General features: G+C 45.0%; 2 protein-coding genes across 6 annotated transcripts; both read left to right on the top strand.

Moving 5' to 3' along the window:
- Window positions 1-2,895: 2,895 nt before the first annotated feature.
- LOC119159978 (uncharacterized) lies at window positions 2,896-20,837 on the top strand. 3 transcript variants are annotated; one of them, XM_075890124.1, is made up of 2 exons: window positions 2,896-3,448; window positions 20,489-20,837. In XM_075890124.1, the coding sequence occupies exons 1-2, from the start codon at window positions 3,183-3,185 to the stop codon at window positions 20,574-20,576; spliced, it is 354 nt and encodes a 117-aa protein (XP_075746239.1). In that variant the 5' UTR covers window positions 2,896-3,182; the 3' UTR covers window positions 20,577-20,837. The 3 variants fall into 3 exon arrangements, 1 of the variants encoding a protein (XP_075746239.1); XR_012894341.1 differs by lacking the exon at window positions 2,896-3,448 and adding an exon at window positions 8,966-9,123; XR_012894340.1 differs by lacking the exon at window positions 2,896-3,448 and adding an exon at window positions 16,243-16,369.
- On the top strand, window positions 9,428-15,696 carry LOC142803865 (uncharacterized). Of its 3 annotated transcripts, none has more exons than XM_075890121.1 (8): window positions 9,428-9,522; window positions 10,441-10,570; window positions 10,700-10,875; window positions 11,333-11,392; window positions 11,464-11,523; window positions 11,587-11,692; window positions 11,748-11,861; window positions 12,158-15,696. In XM_075890121.1, exons 2-7 carry the CDS (start codon window positions 10,455-10,457, stop codon window positions 11,788-11,790), a joined length of 561 nt encoding a protein of 186 aa, XP_075746236.1. In that variant the 5' UTR covers window positions 9,428-9,522; window positions 10,441-10,454; the 3' UTR covers window positions 11,791-11,861; window positions 12,158-15,696. The 3 variants fall into 3 exon arrangements, with proteins under 3 accessions (XP_075746236.1, XP_075746238.1, XP_075746237.1); XM_075890123.1 differs by having other exon boundaries at window positions 9,437-9,522; window positions 10,416-10,570; XM_075890122.1 differs by lacking the exon at window positions 9,428-9,522 and having other exon boundaries at window positions 9,536-10,570.
- Window positions 20,838-21,601: the final 764 nt, after the last annotated feature.

Genomic DNA, 21,601 nt, shown 5'->3' with positions numbered 1-21,601 from the left:
CATGAACCTTGAAAAAACAAGATCGTCACGTGCAGTGCATAAAACCAGCGCTTATGAAGTGCAATGACGCCATCGGAAGCAACAGCAAAAGTAAATTCACCCTGCTGGAAAGCAAATTGTGCGTGAAGCCTGTAAATGTACTGTTAACAAAGTCTTCTCGACAACTTCATTACTTCTACTTCTGCAATTTTCATAATCCTGTCTCTTCATACCTTGCTGTTCACCCTATAATTATTGACCTATGAGGTGTTACTCATATGACCATGCTCATTTAACATACCTGCAAGCCTCAGAGCTAACATAATAAAATTGAAGACTTTAATAAATTAATGCTCTCTGCTACTCACCCCTTCAAAAAAGATTTTTACCATCCCCTTCAAACCTGTTTTTTAAACACTGAACAGGCACAGTGACGTGACTCATGAAAGGCATATCCGGAGCTTGTGGTGCAACTAAAATCTTTTTGGAGCAGCATAAAAGCTGCCTGAAGCTTTTAAGCTAGAGCTGTTGCACCACATGTTACAGGGAACTAGTTCATGAACATATGCATGCATGTTCACTTGGACTTCTGCTCAACATAAACGTAGGCTTTTTGCTTTTTTGCAGACATCCCCAATTTATATAAAGCTACCTAGCGCTTTCCGGGAATTCACATGGCATTTGTAAATGACTCTGGCTTTCAACGATAGTTTAGCTACAATATTGAATCACAGACTGGTAAGACTATTTATGCATTGTATTTACTTTCCAAAAAAAAAAGAGTCTGATTATATTAATGCTTTTATGAGCACAACCTAATCGTTCAATCTGTGGAGAAGTGGTTGCTGTCATCGTTTATGTACAGAATTGTTAGGTCCCTGATTAAAGAGCACTTCATAAAAAAAGGGTTTTGTAACTGGTTCTTACTGCCAACTATTTATTATGGCTCGACAAAATTTAGAGTTATGGGGGGAGTAAGTAGTTACACTTGGCAAACTGTTTGACATGTACAGTCGTCGAGGTCGAGAAGCCCAGCCGAGACATACCGGAATAGTGGAACACCATGCTTTCTAGGAGAAGTAAAAGTGATTGTACAGCATGCGGTACTGCTGATAAAATTTGCCCACTGTATGGACTTAAAACTTAACCACCTTGTATGAAATATTTTGAAAGTAAACTGTAACAAATAGGACCACAAATAAAAAAAAATAAGTGGTCAGTTCTATATGCAGGTACTAAATTAGTGTATTTTAATACAGTAAAGCAAAACTATTGTCCAAGCACAACTAGCTCATTATTACTTTTATCTGACAGTAACCACAACAGTTAGAAACTATTTGGCTGAAGTCACGTGGTAACTTTTGTAGTATAAGCGGGTTCAGATTGTTAAGAAAGTTGGTGCCCAGCAACGTTTTCAACTACATTGCACGTTCATGTCCACTGTGATAACATCTTCAAATCGCAGGGGTAACGTATCGATTTCAAGCGTATGCCATATACTTGCACCCTGAGAGAACACAACAACGAAGAGTGCACGCATGCTTGACACAAATAATGAAATTTATGAAAAAGATGTAGCAGGTTTCATCTCTTGGCGCAGATCCCTGCAGGCACTTACCTAATTACCACCCCGTTTTGCCAACAAGCAGCCCATATAAGACGTTCGAACATGCGTTATTATGTCGGGTCATAACCAGTTTCCTCTAACCACCTTGCATTAAGTTCTGGCAAGACATCCGTTTCAAAGATCTATTTCTTGCAAACTGTGTGAGTAATTGTAGACCATACTTCAACACCTACGTCGTACGGCCTTCAACAGTTATTTTCGTGCTTACTCAATAAGAAGACATGAGCTACAAATTTTCTAAGTTTCTAAAATATGAATGGCAATTGAATTGTGAATGGTAATCTACACCCAGCCTTAGCATATATTTCCTTTATAATCATTTTCAATTTGAGGCATGGCACAAATTTTGAAGTACGACTGAAGCCTCTCATATGCATGTTTCGTTTATTTGAAGGTGTCATTTAACAATCTTGAATTAATCCTGCAATGAACTAAAATTTGAATGCCTTGCGAATTGCCTGCCACAAAATGTATTTTACTAGGTAAATTGTTCTGGGCTTGTTACACAAGCTGAAGATGATGACGATACTGACTGCCGCATCGTCACTGATGAGGCAGAGGATAGCGCGTGTACAATTTAGGTGCACACACGAGGCCCAATGTCAGTGCTACATTTCCGATTTAAACACGAGCGCGCGCAATATGTATGCTTTACCGCAATACACAGCGTGCACTTCACCGCAATGCACGACTGCCTTGCGGCACTGTTTAATTTTAAGAAGACGCTTAAGGTGGCAATTTTGAGCGAATATTTATAGTGCTCCCAGCATATCTTCAACTTTATTTCTTTTTTTTTCTTTGTATACACCCACAAGAAAAGACATAGCTTAGAAAACCGATTATCGTATTCGGCGACAACATATTTAAGCCACTTGGAAAATAACGTCGTGTGAACGCCTGGTAATAGTCCATCGCTTCCAACTTGTGCATTTCGTATCTTTCTCACGCAGTTACGCAAGAAGAAGCTTCAATGAAAGTTTTGGCGCAAGCATACACTTCACCGAAGCGACACATCGATCCTTACGCTACACACGCACTTACCAGACATACACGTACGGCATACATCCACAAATAGCATAACACACGGTGTTCATGATCGGGTAAGTCGTTACCACATTGCTTATAGACAGTATTACAGAACGAGACCACGTATTCATGCGCAGAGGCGGTTCTCACGAATGGTAAAGGTCACCGCACGGTAAAGATCCTCACAAGCTAGTGAGGAACTTTAGACCTTTCGTTCCCACCACCTAAACGTCCCCCAAAAAAATGTCCAACACGGCGATTCTGTCGCCGTCTATTCATACGTTTTCAGCCAAGTCAAGCCGGTTTTAAGCGGCTATTGGGTGAACCGAACCGTTTTGCCTCGAAAAGGTTCGTGCCACCCGGTGGCAGCAAACGCGGCCCAGAAAGCCTTGCAGAAATTAGGTGCCTTTCTCATCTTCTAACCACTACCACCACCACCGTTCGCTGATAGTCGCGTAAACATGAACGCTGTTCTCACTGTTCGCTTTCGTCGGAATCCCGAAACCTGCCGCTGACGTTGCTTGAAGTCGCCACTATCTGAGAAGTAAAGATGTATAAACGCGGGATGTCGATCGAGCTGCATTCGAACCACTGCGACGTCTACCTGTGCCGCGCGCCACTGCGAAATGCGGTCGCCGGATGGCCGGCGACGCTCTTCGCGTCAGCGTCGCGAAGCGCGTACGGCGATTCGTGGGAGAAGCACTGGCTGGTCATCTTCGACTACGGCCAAGATGAGGTTCTTCTCTGTGACGCGGACCAAGACCACGCCGGAGAGCTGACGGGACGCAAGTCGTGGAAGAAGCGGGCTGTCTTCAAGTACGCTTACGCATGACCTACTACACTCCTGACTAGAGTGTACTAGAATGGGGGAGTGGGTCCACTGAAGGCTCCACGCTGAGGCGTTTTTTTCGGAAAATCCAGGTGGCGCTACCATCGCCTTCACCTGAAGACTTAGCCGTGGTTGCCATGGTTACAAGTCCCCTTTGCCACGCGGTTCGCGACGGGTGGGTAGTCTGATAGTTCGCGCGGTTCGCGTGCTGCTCGCGCGTCTGGCGCAGTCTCGCAGCGTTGTTGCTTCGTTCGTGCGTGCGTGGCCGTGAACGGCGTCGCACCGTGCTTCCGCGCCAGTTCAACAAAATCTAAATGTTTATATTGCGAAACGCCCTGCTCGTATAGGTAGTCACGCACGCAAGTACCGTGATTTCCACGGTAATTGTTTACAATCAAGAGCGTAAGTTGAATTTGGCTTTTGCGAAAACGTACGCATCGAAAGTGTAATATGAGCATTAACTGCGATGCTTTTAAAAATGTCAATATAACTGGGATATATAAGTAAGTTTGCGTTTGGTGCAAATTTAGACTCACGGCAGCAAATTGAATATGATGCAAGACTAAAGTTACCAGCTGTTATCACGAGAATTAAAGCTAAAGTATGCGAACCCTTCTGCAAATTTGCAGCTATTCGTTAGGGACGCGTGATATTATTGAAAAACTGAACCAGTCCTGTTGCGATTACGTGAGGGTGTTGGCAAAGGAAGTTTAGTCACATCGGACGGCAACTGTGCTATTCGTAGGAAATGACTTATAGGGCGGACGCACGTCCGTCGCGGTGGTTTTATGATGAGTTTTTGTTCGGCATCTAGTGCTGGTATACGTTGTAGGTATTAATGAAATATGTTATATTTTACCTTTTCTCTTCGTGCCTGCGGTACGTGTCCATGCAAACATTTGTTCGAAACATGAACGTGTTTTCACCTATAGATAGGAAGTCTGAAAGACACCAATAAAGAAGTGATATGCGCAAAATATTTTATTTTAAATTGACTGCGCAAGCTTTTCGCATAAATATAAAAAACAAAATAAATATCATCGAAAGACTTCGACACCGTCGCTCAAGGAACGTCAGGCTCTATGTTGTCCTGCTAAGCTTTAAGTGTTTTGCTCTCGCTCGTTTCGAAGCGTTTTCCCTGTTCATTCCCTTCACTAAGAAGTGAAGGCGAGTGAGCACGTAGAACGAAACGAGCTTTGTGCTCACTGCATCTTTGTGGTCTGGACAGCCGACCGCTTTCGAGTTCAGAAAATTAGTTTTCACCAATGAAAGGATGTCAGAGATGCTATCTGTGTGCAACATGGAAACACTGAAACATTCAGTAAACAAGTTTTCAAGTGAGGCAATGAAATCATACAGCTGTCGTGAGGGGTACAGAAGTCCACCCCAGTCGCATTGCTCCGTGAATTGCGAAGGGAGCTGTTCAGCAACCGCGACAGCTTTCTCAAACAGAAGCACTTCTTTGCATTGTACGCATGCCAACTTCAATACACACTTTCTGGCCACGTACCCTGCTGTGTAGTAAATGAGTCTCGAGTCACTCTTCTCCAAAGTCACATCGATGTGGTCAGCAAACTTTTCTGGCATCGTGGCAATCGTGCTTTCGACCTCGCCAAGTTTTCCCTGTGATATAAGATCATCAATTTTTTTGTGCGTGACCTTTAGACCCTGTCTGTCATGCACAGTGACAAGAGCGTTTATCATGTCAGGGTTTGCGTTTGCGCTGTCCACACTGTGCGCCAAGTTATAAAAGGACAAGCAGTTGACGGTTATTAGAAACTCATCCGGAGAGGGGTGCGCGTTGCAGCCACTTGACTGGCGAACGATGCCGAAGAAATGTTCCACGGGATCGGTGCTAAGTCGAGATGTCATGAGATATTTGAATCCAACGCTCTCTGTCAGGTACTTCAGCAATGAAAGGGTATTTGCTATAGTGACCCTAAAACCTATGGCAGTGGACTCGCTGAGAAAGTGCCGCTTGTTGTCACTGAATGATTCCCAGTCATTCAGGAAGTCCAGAAAATTGGACAGGAATGCCACGTCTGTAGAAGCGCTTCGGCCCGAAACCTGGAAGTCATCACGGTGATCAGTCGTTGGATCTTCCTGCAAAATAAACAAAAAGAATGTATGTCAGAAGAGCGCTCATCATGCGTTTGAGATGTTTACGATTACACTTAATTCATTTGGAACGTAGGCGCAACTCACGAGAAGAACAGCTGAGTTGCCTCGATGCTGCCACACCTTCTCTCGATGTCCTCCTTGTAGAAGGCCAGGCCCCGTAGGACATATGGACCGAATAGTTGGAAGGCGAAAGGGGTTCTCATCTTCTCAAATGAGTTTGGTTCCAGATGCGTCTCGGTCAAATTGGGCATAACTTTCAGTGTCCTAACACTTCTGTCTAGAAGGTACGCCTCCCGAACCGGATGCACAGACACCTAGAAATATAGGTTGAGGTAATGCAATGTATGCAAAAAACACAATCTTTGTAAAATGTCAACCATGAATCTATACGTACCAATCCGTCTGGTGTTGCAAAGCCTTTCTGGAGAAGACCATTCCTGAGGCATTTTAGCAGATGCGGGAAATCGGAGATAAAGTGCAATTTCCTCATCTCGTCGACAGGATGCTGTATGGCGCCATTTATTTTCTTCGATGACGCCGACACCCCCGCTAGCTTCCACATTTTTCGATTCCAGGGGGCTCCGTCACAAGTGATGTGGTCGACGAACAAGCCCGCCTGTTCCACGAGGATGGTAGCTTCCATGAGAATTTTCAATAAAATGTCTCCTCTCACATTTCCTTTTGTCGCAAAAACGCCCACAATTTGGCTCCATTTTCCAGCGAAAGGCACAAACATGATGACCATGCCGTGATCACATTGCTGGTACTTGTCTTCGGGCTTCGTAAATTCTCCAAGGTCCACGAAGCCTTGAATCTGGCCAGACGCCGTCACATTGAAATGTTCTGACAATTTCATTTCGTCCACCAATAGTCCGCCGTGTCTTTCGAGGTCTGACATGCTCGCGGTTTTTTTCTTTAGAGTGTTCATTACTGCTTGATTAAAACCGAAGGCCGACTCGTATGACCTCAAGTATCTTTTCAAAGTAGTGTTGCTGGGCATCATGAGAATTTCGTTCTTTCTGATGTGCTGATAAAGCCGGGGACTCTTTAGTTTCATGAGTAAACACTCGAGGATCCACTCCTGATTGTAGCGCATGCCCTGCTTGCTGGTTTGTTTGGCAGCTTGAAAGCAAGCGCGAACACTTGCCTGCTGCTTTCGCGGTAGTGACGATATTTTATCCTCTAGTATTTTATCCGCGACATTCGCATTGTTTGCCCTCATCTCTTCGAGACGACCAGCAATGTCCAACAGCCTTGTCGCCATCCGCTTGTTTCTCTGACTCAGGACCCGCAGTTTGGTGGAGACTGAGTTTCTTCGCTCTTTTCGTTTTAGGTAGCTTTTTCTGGTGAGTATTACTTTCCTCACGTACTTGCATGAAATGCATGAAGAACCTGGAAGTATACGAGAAAAAAATTATGAAGAGCTTCCAGTTTTTTACCATGCATGTTTGAAACGCAATTTATGCACTTTCACTTTCTGTAGGCAAACTATTCTTTCGTAAATGTTAATGAGTACTACAAAAATTAGGGGCCACACAAATGTTCTAGCATTAAACAGGTTACTGATTGATTAATTGTACAATTACAAGTGACGTCTCAATAAACGTTCGCCGCACTCACCTTGTTGTTTAACCGCTCCTTTGCACGTGACACTGAAGACAAGGCCGTCGGAATGAGAGATTTGCTGCTCCAGTTTCTTCGTAAGAACGTCATAGGTGAAGTCCTTCGCCCTACCTGCTCCTCTGCAAGGGTGAAGAGATTCTGCGCAGTCCAGGACTTGTTTGGCATCTTCAAGGTTATAGGCGACCTTTTCGGAGATCAGCGTCTTCCGAACATATGTCCGACAAATCACTTCACTCCGGTCGGTACCGTAATTCATGAGCACAGTCTTTTCGATGCTTACGAGTTCACGACTTAGGGAGGCCGAAACATAAGCAATTCCGTCATAATGACGAAACTTGTGCATTGCCCAGTGGTCGTTTGGCCGGACAACGTCTTCAAGTTCAAATGCGTTGTCGCTTTGCCTCGCACTTTCGCAATCTTCAAATCTCAGTTGCGGCTCAACTGATTGCAGCGCAGTTCTTTTTGACGGCTGGTCTTCACAGGTTGGTGGTGAAGCCGCTCTCTTCTTCGTTGACTGCTCCGGTGTGGGCTGCTCGTCAGGACACTTCAGGAGATGAGGTATAATTATGGGTACAGCATCACTGCGAAGTTCCGGCTTTCCCCGCTCTATATATACTTCTCGGCCTTCGATAATATGTACATATTGCCTTAGTATGTATTTTTGCTCGAAGTGCAGCTCGCAAATGGCATCGGTGACTTGCAAGGGCCGATCAGCGCGGTTGAGATTCTGGTCCCATAGCCGGCGTCTTTCTTCGTCTTGAGGTACTCCAAAGAGTGAGAGCTTGGGCTGGTTTTTAACTCTGCTGTATCCGGTTTGGCAGCCTACGACACAACAGTAATTTCTACGCCTAGACGTGCTCATCCTCTAATCTTTTGAAGCAGCTTGGAACGCTCCGTTATGCAACCAGCAGACACATATCTGCGCACGCAAACGTGCCGTCTGCCGCGTATTCTTTGTCCAGACGGCTTTGCTCAAAGGGAAATACAAACCTACGCGTTCACGAAAAAAAGCATACATTTTATTTCATGTCACTTGTTTTTGTCTCTAATAATGTGTAAAAAAAGAACCAGGAGACAAATTGTGAAAACAGCGCACGAACGACGGTGCATCGAACAGACGACGGCGCGTCGAGCAGACGACAACATCGAGCGCTCAGCGTCCCCGCCAGCGCGTCGTGCGGCCCGAACCGCCGCACGACTCGCACGCTCCCGCCGAAACTGACGTCACTTCAGGAGAAGGCTACTGCAGCGCCACCAAATTTTCCGCCGTTTTTGCTTCACCCGCACCGCTTGCCGCCGGCCACAGTGGACCCACTCCCCCATTCTAGTACACTCTACTCCTGACCTGCCCAGAGAGCACCTCTTCCAGCGCCCACGTTCTAGTTCATACCTTCTGCCGCTAGGGCCGTCACCTACGAGCGGCGTGGCGCTAGGCAGCACCTGTTCGCTGACGTCACCTTCACTCTTTGTAGTCAAATTTTAACCAACAAAGCACTCGTAGAGCGAATTTATGATCCACAATTTAGAAATATCCAGAAATAATAATACTAAAAGACATTCAGAATTTTTTTTGCAATAAAATGCACGCGACAACGCATAGGCTGTCCAAAATCATGTAAATCCACGGGTTTCCACGTTTGTCAACCAGTGTGCTATAAATTCTTAAGCGCACTGAACAGCTTACTTGACCAGCAATGTATGGGAAGAAATAGTCACATATATGCCGACAGTTCACCACAGAAAGCAGGCATTCTTATACCAGCGCCTACAAAACAACCGTAAAGAAGCAGACGAACAGGTTATAGGTAGCGCCACCTACGGCGAGCGATTGAACGAGAGCGGGGACACGCGCTCCCATAGGAACCCCGCTATCTGAACAGGTCAGGAGTGTAGTAGGTCATGCGCTTACGCCTACAAGGTGAGCTCCACACATGCATGCTGGGTAGTGGGACCATAGAGAAAGAAGAAGACAAGAGCGGACACTCCGCGAAACCTGGCCTCAGGAAGTGCGTCACGACTACGTAACGAAATAGTGCTCTCACCAAACGTCGGAGAGCGCAAGCACAAAAAAAAAAAACAGTTATAATGAATGCAACAAAATTGTTTTCACAAATTAATAATTATACGCCCATATTTAGTATGTTCTTTATACATAAAAACGATTTATTCACCACACCTTACGCGATAATTTTTCTTCAGCCGTACTGTCATAAACACCATCTACCCAGCGACAAGCCCATGCATGACTGACAGCGAGAAGCTTTCGTCGCTTTCGTCAACGTCGGCTGCGTCGGCGTTTTTGTGCGTGAGATAACAGGTGAGGCACGTTTTCAAGCGGAGCTTGTTGAATGACATGTTGTTGGTCTTGTTGGGTCATTTTTTCAGAAAACGGTTACGCCTGCGCGAACAAGACACCATGCAACAAACATAGAAAGATGCACACACACACACGTTGCGCTTCGTGTGTGCGAGTTTGTTTCTTACGTGGCGTCTCATTCACGCAGTTGTAACCTTTTTCTGAAGCTTGTAAGTACTGGGAGGTTCGCTAAAAAGAAAGTTTGGGGCTCTATGCGGCGGCTAGACGGGAACATTGTGCAACGTATGCAATATAGCAAAGGCGGCACGGCGTCAAGCCGAGGCGACGCGTGCTGCGTCTGCCACGGACGCGAGCGTCTGTGCGCTGAGCATAGCTGGGCAGCAAGGTCATAGGCTCGGTGACTCGGTGCAAAATATTGAGAATCATTCGCTGGGCCTCGCATGCTTCACGACGCGTTTCCCGAAGGCTCGGAACACGAATAATTCTTGGTGTGCCGGAGGCAAATCTGGACTAGCCAAGTGGCCATCATCTTCGTTTTTTCGCTAGCCTTGTGCCACTAGTGCAAGCTGCTCACAAATTTTTTTAACGTTTCCAATATAATTTTACCGCATAAATTTCAACTACAATTTTTCTTCCCAATGTACTGCTGATACTGCGTACGTACGAAGATGTTCTGAAGTTCCCAGGCCGCGATACCATTGCATTACAAGGGATAGCGGCCTGGAAACTTCTGAATATCTTTGTACGTGGTCTTGACGTATATCTTTGTAAGTCAGAGTTTTATGGGTCAGAGATGTATCACTGGTTTTGTATTGTGCATCGATTAGCTAATCATTCAAAGGGGTTTGCTGGTACACTTATGACGTGCACATATCTTTTTCGTAATTTGACAGCGAAGCATCCACTTACTAACTTCAGATTGCGCTGATGCCATGCCGTCCGGCGGTCCAAGCTACGGCAGCTACTGCTGTGTATCGTGGTGCTTCAACAATGGCAGAACCCACAAGAAGCCTGGGACGAGTTTCTTCCGCATACCACGGGACGGCAGGTGTGTTAAAGCTTTTGTATGGTTTGCATGTCTTTAGGCTTACTGTTCGTACTTGCTTAGTGAGGGTAACAATAAAAAATCACTATTCAAGCACTTCTCCTTTCAGCTGATAGTTCATTGCCAATGCAGGATGAAAGCATGGATGCAGTATGCTGGACGCGATGATCTCCTGAGTAAGCCGGCCAGCCCATTGTACGCAACGTACAGGGTTTGTAGCGACCATTTTACTGCTCAAAGTTTCATGGACCCTGGGCACACAAGGCTTACAAGAATGGCTGTTCCCAGTGTGCAACCAGCTGCACCATGTAAGTGATTGACTGAAACTCAAATATGTGCAATAGAAGCCACTTGTATTGAATCAGTGGCGACAGTTAACCGTGAAGATCTTTGTAGCCGATGGAGAAACCTCACTATAGAAGTAACACTTGAAAAGTCTTAAATTTTGTGAATTGTGGGCTATTACCTTCCTAACAGCAGCTTTACATTTCTGTCGTTTTTTGATGCTCTGGACCTGCGCAACTTGTTATGAAAGACTTTAAAGGGCTATTTCACGTTATCTTCAAGCCTGAGTGCACATGTACGTATACCTTTCATCAGTGAAAGCTGCCACTGTTGATAATTCCAAAAATCACAAATTACTTGTTTCCTAGTTGGTGCCTTCTCTTTTCTTCCACGTTCGACTAATTTATGCGTTTGAAAGAGCTGTTTAAGTTTCCCCATGCTACAAGCTTTGTAACTTGTACCAACTGCACATATATGCAGGTTCTCTGAGCATCGCTTCAAGTAGTGACTGTGACATGGCTGCAAAAGCTGCGCTGCAAGGTGCGGATGAGATTCAGTTTGTGTTATTTTAAGCCTCTTACTGACACATTGTCGTAATTTCATTTCTTCAGGACCTGCGGTAGAGGCTTCAAAAAGCGGCTCGCACACATTGAGGTGCCCCGATGAACAGGGTGCGTTCAGTGTCGCGATTTCTTTTTTTTTACCCAAATTGACTGTTGACCAAACCTCTGCAGGTGGCAGCTCCCTTGTAGCTGGTGAAAAAAATTTCTGCTGGCTTCGTCTTGCCGGAGAAAACCTTAACCAGTCGTTCAGCTGTCACAAAAGGAACTTGTGTGACCGGTAAGTTGTATGTTCACTTCAACACCAGAGTGGATTGATATAGAGACTTCCGCAGGCCGCTCGCAAGATTGTTCCGACAGCACTGTCCGAGGCACTGAACAAGCTTCACAAGACCCTCCAGAAGACGTCTCCGCCAACAGCTCCACGCCTGAGTGCCCTAGAGAAAATGGTGACTATGCTTTTATTGCAGCTGTTTTTAATGTGCTATTTTATGTTTAGGACATTCTGAGGAAACTATCCTCAAAAGGACACTACGTGTGCACTTACAAAATGTAAGGGTGGGCTCTCAGTGATTTTCATTTTTTTTGTGCATTGTCAACATTGTGAATGGTTTGTTTTTAGGTAGTGGAATCGAAAACTTTGCACCACAGAAAGTTGTGCACCTTGGGTCTGAAACGGCGAGGGAAGTGCTCGTATGGGATTAGTTGTTCTTCGCTTTTACATCCATTTTTTTGTTTATTGCAGTGCGTTCCTGTGTGCCAGCGACAATGTCTCCATCAATGAAGTACAAGCAAACCATTAAACATCTGCAAGCCAAAGTAGCAGCACAGCGGAAAACTATCAAAAGACTGCGGAGACAGCCTCACCAAGCACCGTCATCGACTTCAAAGGCCCTTGAAGTTATCCGACCGCACGTCACCGAGGAGGTTTTTAAACTTCTTTCTGCACATGTTCGCTTGAGGCCCAAACGCAAGGGCAAGCGGTTTCCCGTGTGGTTCAAGAAGTTCGCTCTTCACTTAAACTTCCGAGGTCCGCGAGCATACCGATTTCTGGCTCCATATTTTTCTTTGCCCTCCCGGCGTTCATTAAGGAGGAGCTAATGTAAAGATGACTCCAAGCATAATTCCAGGAATCCTTTCTTCCATTGCAACAAATACTCAAGCTTGGAATGAACGGGACCGAGTGTGCGCTTTAGTTTTCGACGAAATAGCACTCAAAATGAATTTGTACTATGATGCTGCAATAGACGTTGTCCAGGGTTTTACAGATGATGGCACTCATCGCACTTCAACCATCGCTGATCGAGCACTGGTTTTTCTTCTTGTTGGCGTTTCGAGAAAGTGGGTTCAACCGGTTGCTTTTACTATAGGGCACACATCAACACCATCATCTGTTATGGATAACTTGCTGGTGTCACTCATTTAGGAGCTTAGGAGCATTAATATTGCAGTGAAAGCAGTCATTTGTGACCAGGGCAGTTCAAATGTAAGTCTCGCTAACCAACTAAGAGTGACTGTAGCAAAGCCTTTTTTTTTTGAAGTTAATGGTGAGCGGGTATATTACATTTTGATGTTCCGCATTTAATTAAAACAACGCGCAACGTCCAAGCACACAAGTTATACACTGGGGATGACATCGTTAACTGGTCGCACATTGTAAGCATTTACCAATCCTCACATGAGATGCGGTTGCGATTGGCTCCAAAGTTGACTGAAGGGCACGTTCGTCAGAAACCTTTTTCTAATATGAAGGTCAGCAGAGCAACTCAGGTCCTCAGTGCATCAGTTTCGATTGCTATCACGGCAATGGTGCATGCGAAGGTGCTGCCTGCCTCGGCCATCACTACAGCTCAATTTTGTGATCGTACGGACAGGATTTTCGATGCCTTGAACAGCTCGAGTAAAAAAAGAACTTCGCAAAAGCTGCGGCATGCAATCATGAAAAATGATTCAGAGCTGATTGACTTCCTCCGAGGCCAGCTTCCCTGGATTGCATCATGGCAGTTTGTTGGCAGACGTCAACCACAAACCATCGTAGGTTGGCAAATTACAATTCAGGCAATTTGTCAACTATGGGACGACCTCTCCAAAAATTACAATTTTGAATACCTGTTAACACGCAGGCTTCAACAGGATTCTCTGGAGAACATATTTGGCCACATTAGGCAAAAACAGGGTTGCAACACCAACCCTAATGTAGCACAATTTATTTGTGGCCTGAAGCACATCTGCACAAGAAAACTCTTCAAGCTGTCAGAATACGGAAATGTCGAGGATGATGAATGTGACCTCCTCCAAGAGCAGCTCTCGCCATTCTCCCTCACCAGTGCGTCTCTTGTGGATAATGAGGAGTGTGCACAGCCACAGCCTGACGACTTTCCCGCTCTAGACGATCTCTCTGAACTTGCGACAAACATTCACTCCCATATCATCGATGACTCCGCTGCATATTAGGTAGCTGGTTTTCTCATCAAACACTTCCTTCGGAATGCATGTGACGGTTGTAGTTGCCCACAGTTACTGAAAGACGACAGTGAGACGCTTAAGGGTACCCACCAGTATTTCACAATGCTAAAAGCATACCACTTCCCCTGCAAACTTCTTGGGAATCTCACTGTGCCATCAGAAGTAGCTTTTGCATACGTACAACAACTTGAATCTCACTTTCTTGCCATAATTGAGGCCACTGCACATCACCTGAAAGTGTGCGATGTTTTGTATCACCATCTGTCAAGTGTTGGCGATTTTCATTTGTGCTCTGCTGGGTGTCGCGCGAAGTTTCTGAAATTGTTTTGCCGGGTTCGTTTATGTTGGCATGTGCGTTTTGTGAACCGAAACTTAGATAGGGTTAGGTTCCAGTCTTCAATCTCAGGCATACAGCTTGACAAGTTCAAAGGTTAGCAATTAGCGGCGGGTTTACACTAAAGTATTCGAGTTAAGCCGAATCCTGCAATAGCTTTGTTATGTTATTACTTCGTTACAGCAGACTTCATTATGGTCTTATATGCTTATATTCAGCTCAACTGAACTAGCCACTCCTTCGTTGCGTACATTGTTTAGGTTACCCGCTATGAGGAGTAGGGACACTGTGTTTTCGCTCGAAGTGATTTGCATAACCCTAAAAAGAATGTTGGGTATCCTGTCTGTATTTTTGTAGCAAATGCGGGCGAACTGTACACTTTACTGTGGCTCGCTTGGTCACTGTGTATGCTTTGTCTCTCCAGCTCAAGTAATATATCGATAACAAAACCGCTTGTTGAAATGTCTTCGAGCGGGTAAGGAACAGAGTATGAAGTGGGCACGGTTCACGTTATCACGCTTTTCGTATTTCAGCTTCTCATCAACCTCCTCATCTCGCCCATCAAAATTTTCAAAAGAATACCCAAACTTGTAGCGTTTGATGGGGCTGCGGACGCTGCCATTTTATTTTTATATAGTTTGCGAGTGAAAACGTACGATGTAGAGCCTTTGTGAAAAATAATGAGCCAAAGTGTTTTCCTTCTGCTATTTATTAGCCCTGTAATACTGCTCTCGTAGCACCAATTAAGGTCCACAATTCTGGATAAAGTGATGACTACAATCTATTTTAGCTCGCAAGCGTCACAGCAACACCCAGACGCAAATCACTTGGGTTCTTAAGTTTTTGATGAAGGCAACGCATAACAAAAGCCACAAGACCTGCCAGTGTTGTAGCATAAAGTTTGTCTTTCACGTAGTGAGCAAGCTGCAAAGCCCTACCTTTCTGAGGACAAGCAGACATTAAGTCTGCTTTTTTTTCATTTTGGACTAGCTGTTCTTAAGCACAGCCAGCACACTGCACCTTTGCATTTCTGCTATATTGTGTCGTGTGGTTTCTGTGCGCTCTTTTTTTTCTATGCATTATTTCGGTTAACCCCAGGCGTGATTCGCGACTTCATTGCTGTGTATATGTCACTTCTTCCTTCTTCATCAGCATTGTGCGCTGTGTTTTTGCCATAGATCCTTACTTACCCACTGGCCCGGTGTGTCATACTTCACCAGCTTCTCGGCTTCTGCCAACTCTAGCGATGTGTGCGTTGTCTGTGTTCTCTATGTATTTGTTACAATATTTGTTACAATTTATTTGTAAGGCGAGATGCATTTGTTGTCTACCTTTGTCATATTGTGCTTTTTATATTCTCATACTCTACCTTGCCTTTGAATAAAACATTGCGGATGCTCTGTTTCTTTGACTGATATATACATTGATCACTTGTTCCAAAAGAAAAACACAAGCGCGATGAATAAAACCGTAGTGAATTATCATTACCTGCATCTCTTTTTATTATAACTTAATCGAAATAAAAATACGTCACGACCGACTCGCACGAACCACTGAACAAAACAAAACAGGGAATCGATAAATCAAATTGACCTACAAAAACTATCCATTTGGGCGATGAATAGTGGTCTGAAATTATGAACTTTCGTCATAGCCAAACGTCGGTTATGCAAAGTAATTCAAAATTTGCGCCAGTGAAACCGAAACAGGAAGCGCACGCCACTTGCTCTCACCAACCACTAGGTGTGCTAGGGTCGATTGGGCCGCTGGGGTCTACGGGAGTGTCCACTCTTAACCTTTATTTCTCTATGGTGGGACATAACAGCCATATAAACGGTAGGAAATCGTACGCGGCCTTTTAGCAGGAAATTCCATATTCGTGCGCTGGGTTCCCCTTCATGAGGGCGAAGGTTAGTCGCAGCGCTCCTCCTCTCCCTACCTATTACGTCAATGTATGTGACTGCAATTGGTGACTGACTTTGTAACACCTCCCTCCCTATTATGTGCCCTTCTTTGGTGACCGGGGGGGGGGGGGGGGGGCTTCTCCCCTGTGCCTATGGCAGGAATTGTGTAGTAATTCTGCATCTTTCGCACCCACTTCGGACACTATGATCATTCCTAGTTCTCTCTTCGGTGCGCAATTAGGTAATCAAGTAGGTAATGATAATCGGATATCTTTATTTGGTCGTTCTATGCATGCCGTCGCGTGTGCGAGGTCTGAATGGGATATCCGTGTCCCATGCGCACAGTGCATGTGCTTGCATGAGGTAAATTTTTGAAAAACTAACTCTCAGCCTTGCAGAAAACGTGTCGGGCGTTTGAACGCGCTTGCTTGCTTTGCACAACGCGTTTAAAGGGCGTTCTATTAACACCAACTCGAGTTCTAGGAGGCTTTGGATCTATTTTGCTTGTTCAGTCATATGCTCGTTGTGGAGTGGTTTGGTGTTTGCCACATTCATCTTTACTTCATGTGTGTATGCGTGTACTCTTGTTTGCAGGTAAGGGGGTGGTCAAAAGTTCGTGGGCCACTATCCCATTTATTTCTATGGCAGCGTGGCCTGAGAGCTTTGCACCTCCTCCCTTGTACATGTACACATGTACAGTACTCACGTATTCAAACGCGACGTATTTTTTTTTAGTTTGATTGATATGCTCAATGATTCTAGATAACCACTCAATGTTGAAGTGAATCTAGACTGAAGGTAATGCTGGATCTAATCTACTCGTTAGATTCGAAATTGCGCCGATATGAGCTGAACTGAAGATGGCGGAAACAATTTAGGTATTTCATAACGTGTGTTACTAAACCCTTAAATGTCCTGTTTCAATACGTGAGTAGTCTACATGTACACCTGCAGCCATCCTGGCGCTGCAGCTACATACACAACTAAATAAAATGAATAAAACGAGCATCTAGCGGGTTTTTGTACTGGGAGGCCCGAGTCTAAATCTAGCCGTGGGAACTTTCTTTTTTGTATATATTTTTTTGCGCCGGCACCTCAAAACACCTTGTTGGTTTTCGAATGAGTGTAAGACGACCCTTCCTTTAGCGGATGGTGTGGGGAGAGTGAACAGGCACCACGCGCCGGCGGTCGCTGCAGCAGTTGAGTGCGGAGAGATGGCTATAAAGAACTGCCGATATGGCTTGCAACAAAGGTGTAGTAAACATGCTATGTCACAGGAGGCTTGGCAAGCCAGAACTGTGGCACAGCGTGCGAAGCAGTGGCAGCGAAGCGTTAAGCTAGGAATACTCGTTGCCTCAACCAAAAGCTTTCGCTGGTAACTTTTACAACACGCAATATTGCGTGTTTCTTCCTCCCTCCTCTCCTTCTATTGGCGCCGTCCTGTAATAATTTCGGATATGCCCGCTGTTTTGACAGAGAATGGTTTCCGAGTAATGGCTCCGATGCGACAAAACCATTTAGCGAGGACGACAGCATCGCAGGCGAGGATTGTTGGTTGTCGGGGTCGAGAGGCAGTATTTTGACAACATTCATGTGGTGCGTAGATTTTTTCGGATGCGAAGTCAGGGGTCGTGTGTGCCAGAACTCAGACCGCGTTGCCAGCAACGCCCTCCCCGTCGTTTCTATAAAACTGGAAGCTGATAGCGTTCCAACTTAACTGCTTGAGAATATGTGAAAGAAACAGAGCGAGCGTAAGGACGTAAGATGAATAACAGGGACAAACAGTCCTTAGCGATGGCTGAAATTTTCATTGTGTAAGGTACAGGCTTGTACACCTAGAAAACAACTGCACAATCGAGTGGGACACGAAGGCCACCGCGCGAGTGTTGACTGGTCTACGGAGCAGGAGCCTGGCGGTTCCTTTCAGACCAGTGTAAATCAAGATTACTGAATCTTCTAGACTTCGTTGGCTGTTCCACGCTACAGCAGTTACGTGAAACTCTGCACCCATTCTCTCTATTTTAACCTTTCCATTCGTTCCGATCAAGTCTATTCTCCGCTCACTCTCATTTTGAAGGACGATAACAAAACGGCTGGGAAAGATTTGGTAACTAAAGCTGGTGCTTGACACTGTTTCGTTTGCATGGCTTGATAAATTGACAAAATGTATTGCGTTGTCATAAAAAAATTAAAATCCGCCTTTGTTTGACTGGAGTCCTCACAGCTTAAGAAAAAGGAAAATGACTGAGGGAAGCTTAATTGCCTAGTACCACACTTTCCTCCAAATAGGATTCAATAACATTGTACTGTTGTAGCTCTTCGTCGACGCTCAAGTGATAACTTTCAAATCGCGCTCGACTATACATAAATGCGCATAAGCGGAGAAGCATAAAAAATGTTTGTAGCAATTACACATTTTGATTGATTAATGGATTTATTGAGTAATTGATTGATTGGTATGTGGGGCTTAACGTCCCAAAACCACCATATGATTATGAGAGACGCCGTATTGGAGGGCTCCGGAAATTTCGACCACCTGAGGTTCTTTAACGTGCACCCAGATCTGAGCACACAGGCCTACAGCATGTTCTTCTCCACTGAAAATGCAGCCGCCGCAACCGGGATTTGATCCCGCAACCTATGGGTCAACAGCAGAGTACCTTCGTTACGAGACCACCGTGGCGGGGCTAGCAATTAAATATCACCAAAGATATTGTGGTTCTCAAGACGCAACACAAGTTATTGTGACTTCACTCAGAATGCGATCCATTATCGCTACAGTAACAAACGTGCTTGCCAGGTATTTGAAGCCGCAGCAATCTTAGGAGAACAAAGCAATCGTGCATCAGCTCTACATCTGTGAGCAGCGATTGTCGGCAGCCCTCGCACGCTTTCGCTCGCACATAGAACATACGACTTGCATGTTGACATTATGTGGAACATAACGGCAACGGCAAAAAAAGTGCACAGCTTGAATTATTTTATACAAGTCTAGAAGCAACAGTGGAGCAAGTCTTCGACTTTGCTAGGTTTTGCTGGAAATGTCAAACGCTTGCTAGAGACGGTGATTTTTTTGCTATCGTAGTACTTGTCATGGCTACGCTTGGCTATTCTTCTCCGATTTCACTCGATTATTAACGCTTACTTGATTTTAGTGGTGCATTTAGTTGCTACGTGGTGCTACGTTGTTTTAGTCACGTAACATACTCGCTCACCATAGTTTTTTTTTAATTCCACGCCGGACAAATCGGCACAGTTTGTGGGAATGGTGCACAAGTAGTGGACCGGTACGCACGGGTTAGTGCGTACCGGTTCATGATGATGATAACTTGTGCTCACATATATACCCGGCGGAACGAAAAGCTTAAAGAACTCCGCTCTTAAAAACACCCGAAGTGCCCATTGCTGTGGCAATTAATTTGTTCTTTTTCCCTTACTGTGCTTTCAGCTATATATTCCTCTATGGCCTGAACAATACATACCAACTAGCCATCCCACGCGCAGGTGACTTGGTTGTCGCTTACACCTTTAACCTTGGCTATAGCATTGACTCTCAGTGCACTGAACCAGCTACTCGCATAATGACCAAGCTAGCCTGATTTTAGTTTAGGCTATGTACATCTCTTTTGACAGAATTAGGGAGATTATGACCACCCATGAGGCTGATACAATAATTTCTTGGGCAGCTGAAGTCTATAGCACTGATCTATGCCAGTACTGTACCACAAGAGCCACTCTTGACTATATCCAATGAGCATGTACAGCATTAATCTGCAATTCATAGGGTCTCCTCCACTGAAGACCTTGGGCATGTAGCTGAAATGCACTGCAAAGTTCGAACCTGGATCAGCAACTCTGGGCGATCCAGCAGGCCGTGGAAGCTTTCGTGAGACTCGGTTTCTTCGTTAACTCCTGTAGGTGAAAGCACAGCTCAGCAGCCTACCAGAAATTAATTAAAATTTTCCTCTCTCTCTCTCTATGGGATAATAAAAATGATATAAGCGTTGTCGTCATGGTTGAATATGTTATTTCATTCGCTGTCCTTCCCGTAATGTCTGCAGACGTGTACGCATCACTCTTACTCTGCAAAATTAATGAGATATAACAGACAATTATGTGAAGGAAAGTATAGCCATGGTAGCTAAGTTGGTAGAGCATCGGACGCGTTATTCGAAGGTCGCAGGTTCGGTCACTGTCCACGGCAAGTTATCTTTTCATCCACTTCTCTTTTTTCGCATTTACATTACAAAAAACTTCATATTACATCTTCTATAATTTCCTGGACATGATTGTCTGGTCTATTTCGTTTTTATTGTGTCTAAGAAGGAAAGCGAGCGATTAAGTGCACACCGTTTTTTCCTTAACTCCGCAGAAGTACCTCGGAAAGTATCAAGTTCCGGAATGGTGCATCGACCTGGCCATGCGACAGATGTGTGACTCGGGCCCCTACCGTCTGTTGAAAAACAACTGCCAGAAGTGGGTCCAGGAGCTGCTTCATCGGCTGGGTGTGAAAGTGCCTCGGGACGATCCTGACTTGCAGACCGTGTCCGAGGTGATGCCGAAGACCATCGGCAATGCTTTTATTGTTGCGGCTGCCGTTGCAGTCGCTAAGTGCCTTCTGCGCTAAATAACCGTGGTTACCAGACTCCTTCTTTGAGCAGATGTGCAGATGTCACCTGTAACACCGGCCGGCACTTTCTAATAAAAAAGAAAAAAATACATGGTGGTCTCCTTTACACATCTCAAAACGCACTGATGGGATCACTTGGGCACAGATGTACTATATACATGCACGGTTTGGACGCACTGCTACCACGGTGGGCTATAGTGTCCAAAAAATATATGAGTAAGCACCTAAGAGCGTCGGTCGTCGAAAATATTTTAGTTGGCGGTACACGTCGTTGCTCATACACGAGTAATATAAAAATTCAGGATTATCGCTGGTACTCGCATTAGTTCCATAATGAACTTTTCTACTCGCGTCGTGCGTGCCTTCTAATCGGGACAGTCTAAAGCTTAACTGAGCGTAGGCTTCGGCATGTTGGTAAATCTTTTTTTAAATACTTTAGCGCATTGCCTAAAGCACCACACAACCGAAAAACGACTTGGACACAGAGACCGTGTCGTCATTCTGTTCTCTGTTTAGAGTGACATGTACGCTGAAAGAGTAAGAGAAAGCATAAAGCTATTTCGAAGCTGTCAGACATTGCAGTGCAGCTTGCGCCTGTTTGTGTAGATGATGCCTGTTATGCGTAGATGAAGCCCGCTTGTGTAGATGATGCCCGTTATTGTATACCTTAATCGTTGTGCACATTAAAGGCAACCTATGAAATGACATCATCTGTACCAAGGCCCCGACAGTAATATAACAAGTAGCAGTCGCCATTGCCGTCTGGGCTTATATATATCTGTGGACACATTTTCCGTGACCCCTAGAAAAGATATAGCACACGTATCAACCCGTAATAGTCAAGGTCAACAGTGA

Source organism: Rhipicephalus microplus, chromosome 3 (assembly GCF_043290135.1).
Source record: "Rhipicephalus microplus isolate Deutch F79 chromosome 3, USDA_Rmic, whole genome shotgun sequence".
Taxonomy (NCBI): Eukaryota; Metazoa; Arthropoda; class Arachnida; order Ixodida; family Ixodidae; genus Rhipicephalus; species Rhipicephalus microplus.
This window is presented reverse-complemented; position numbering and strand designations above follow the sequence as displayed.

What these genes read in the sequence shown, in the direction of transcription:
- LOC119159978 (XM_075890124.1), top strand. Translation starts at nt 3,183, where the DNA reads ATGTATAAACGCGGGATGTCGATCGAGCTGCATTCGAACCACTGCGAC. An exon ending in AAGAAGCGGGCTGTCTTCAA is followed by an intron (nt 3,449 to 20,488) that starts GTACGCTTACGC and finishes TTAACTCCGCAG; the next exon opens with AAGTACCTCGGAAAGTATCA.
- LOC142803865 (XM_075890121.1), top strand. Translation starts at nt 10,455, where the DNA reads ATGCCGTCCGGCGGTCCAAGCTACGGCAGCTACTGCTGTGTATCGTGG. An exon ending in GAGGTGCCCCGATGAACAGG is followed by an intron (nt 11,524 to 11,586) that starts GTGCGTTCAGTG and finishes AAACCTCTGCAG; the next exon opens with GTGGCAGCTCCCTTGTAGCT. An exon ending in AAAAGGAACTTGTGTGACCG is followed by an intron (nt 11,693 to 11,747) that starts GTAAGTTGTATG and finishes AGACTTCCGCAG; the next exon opens with GCCGCTCGCAAGATTGTTCC.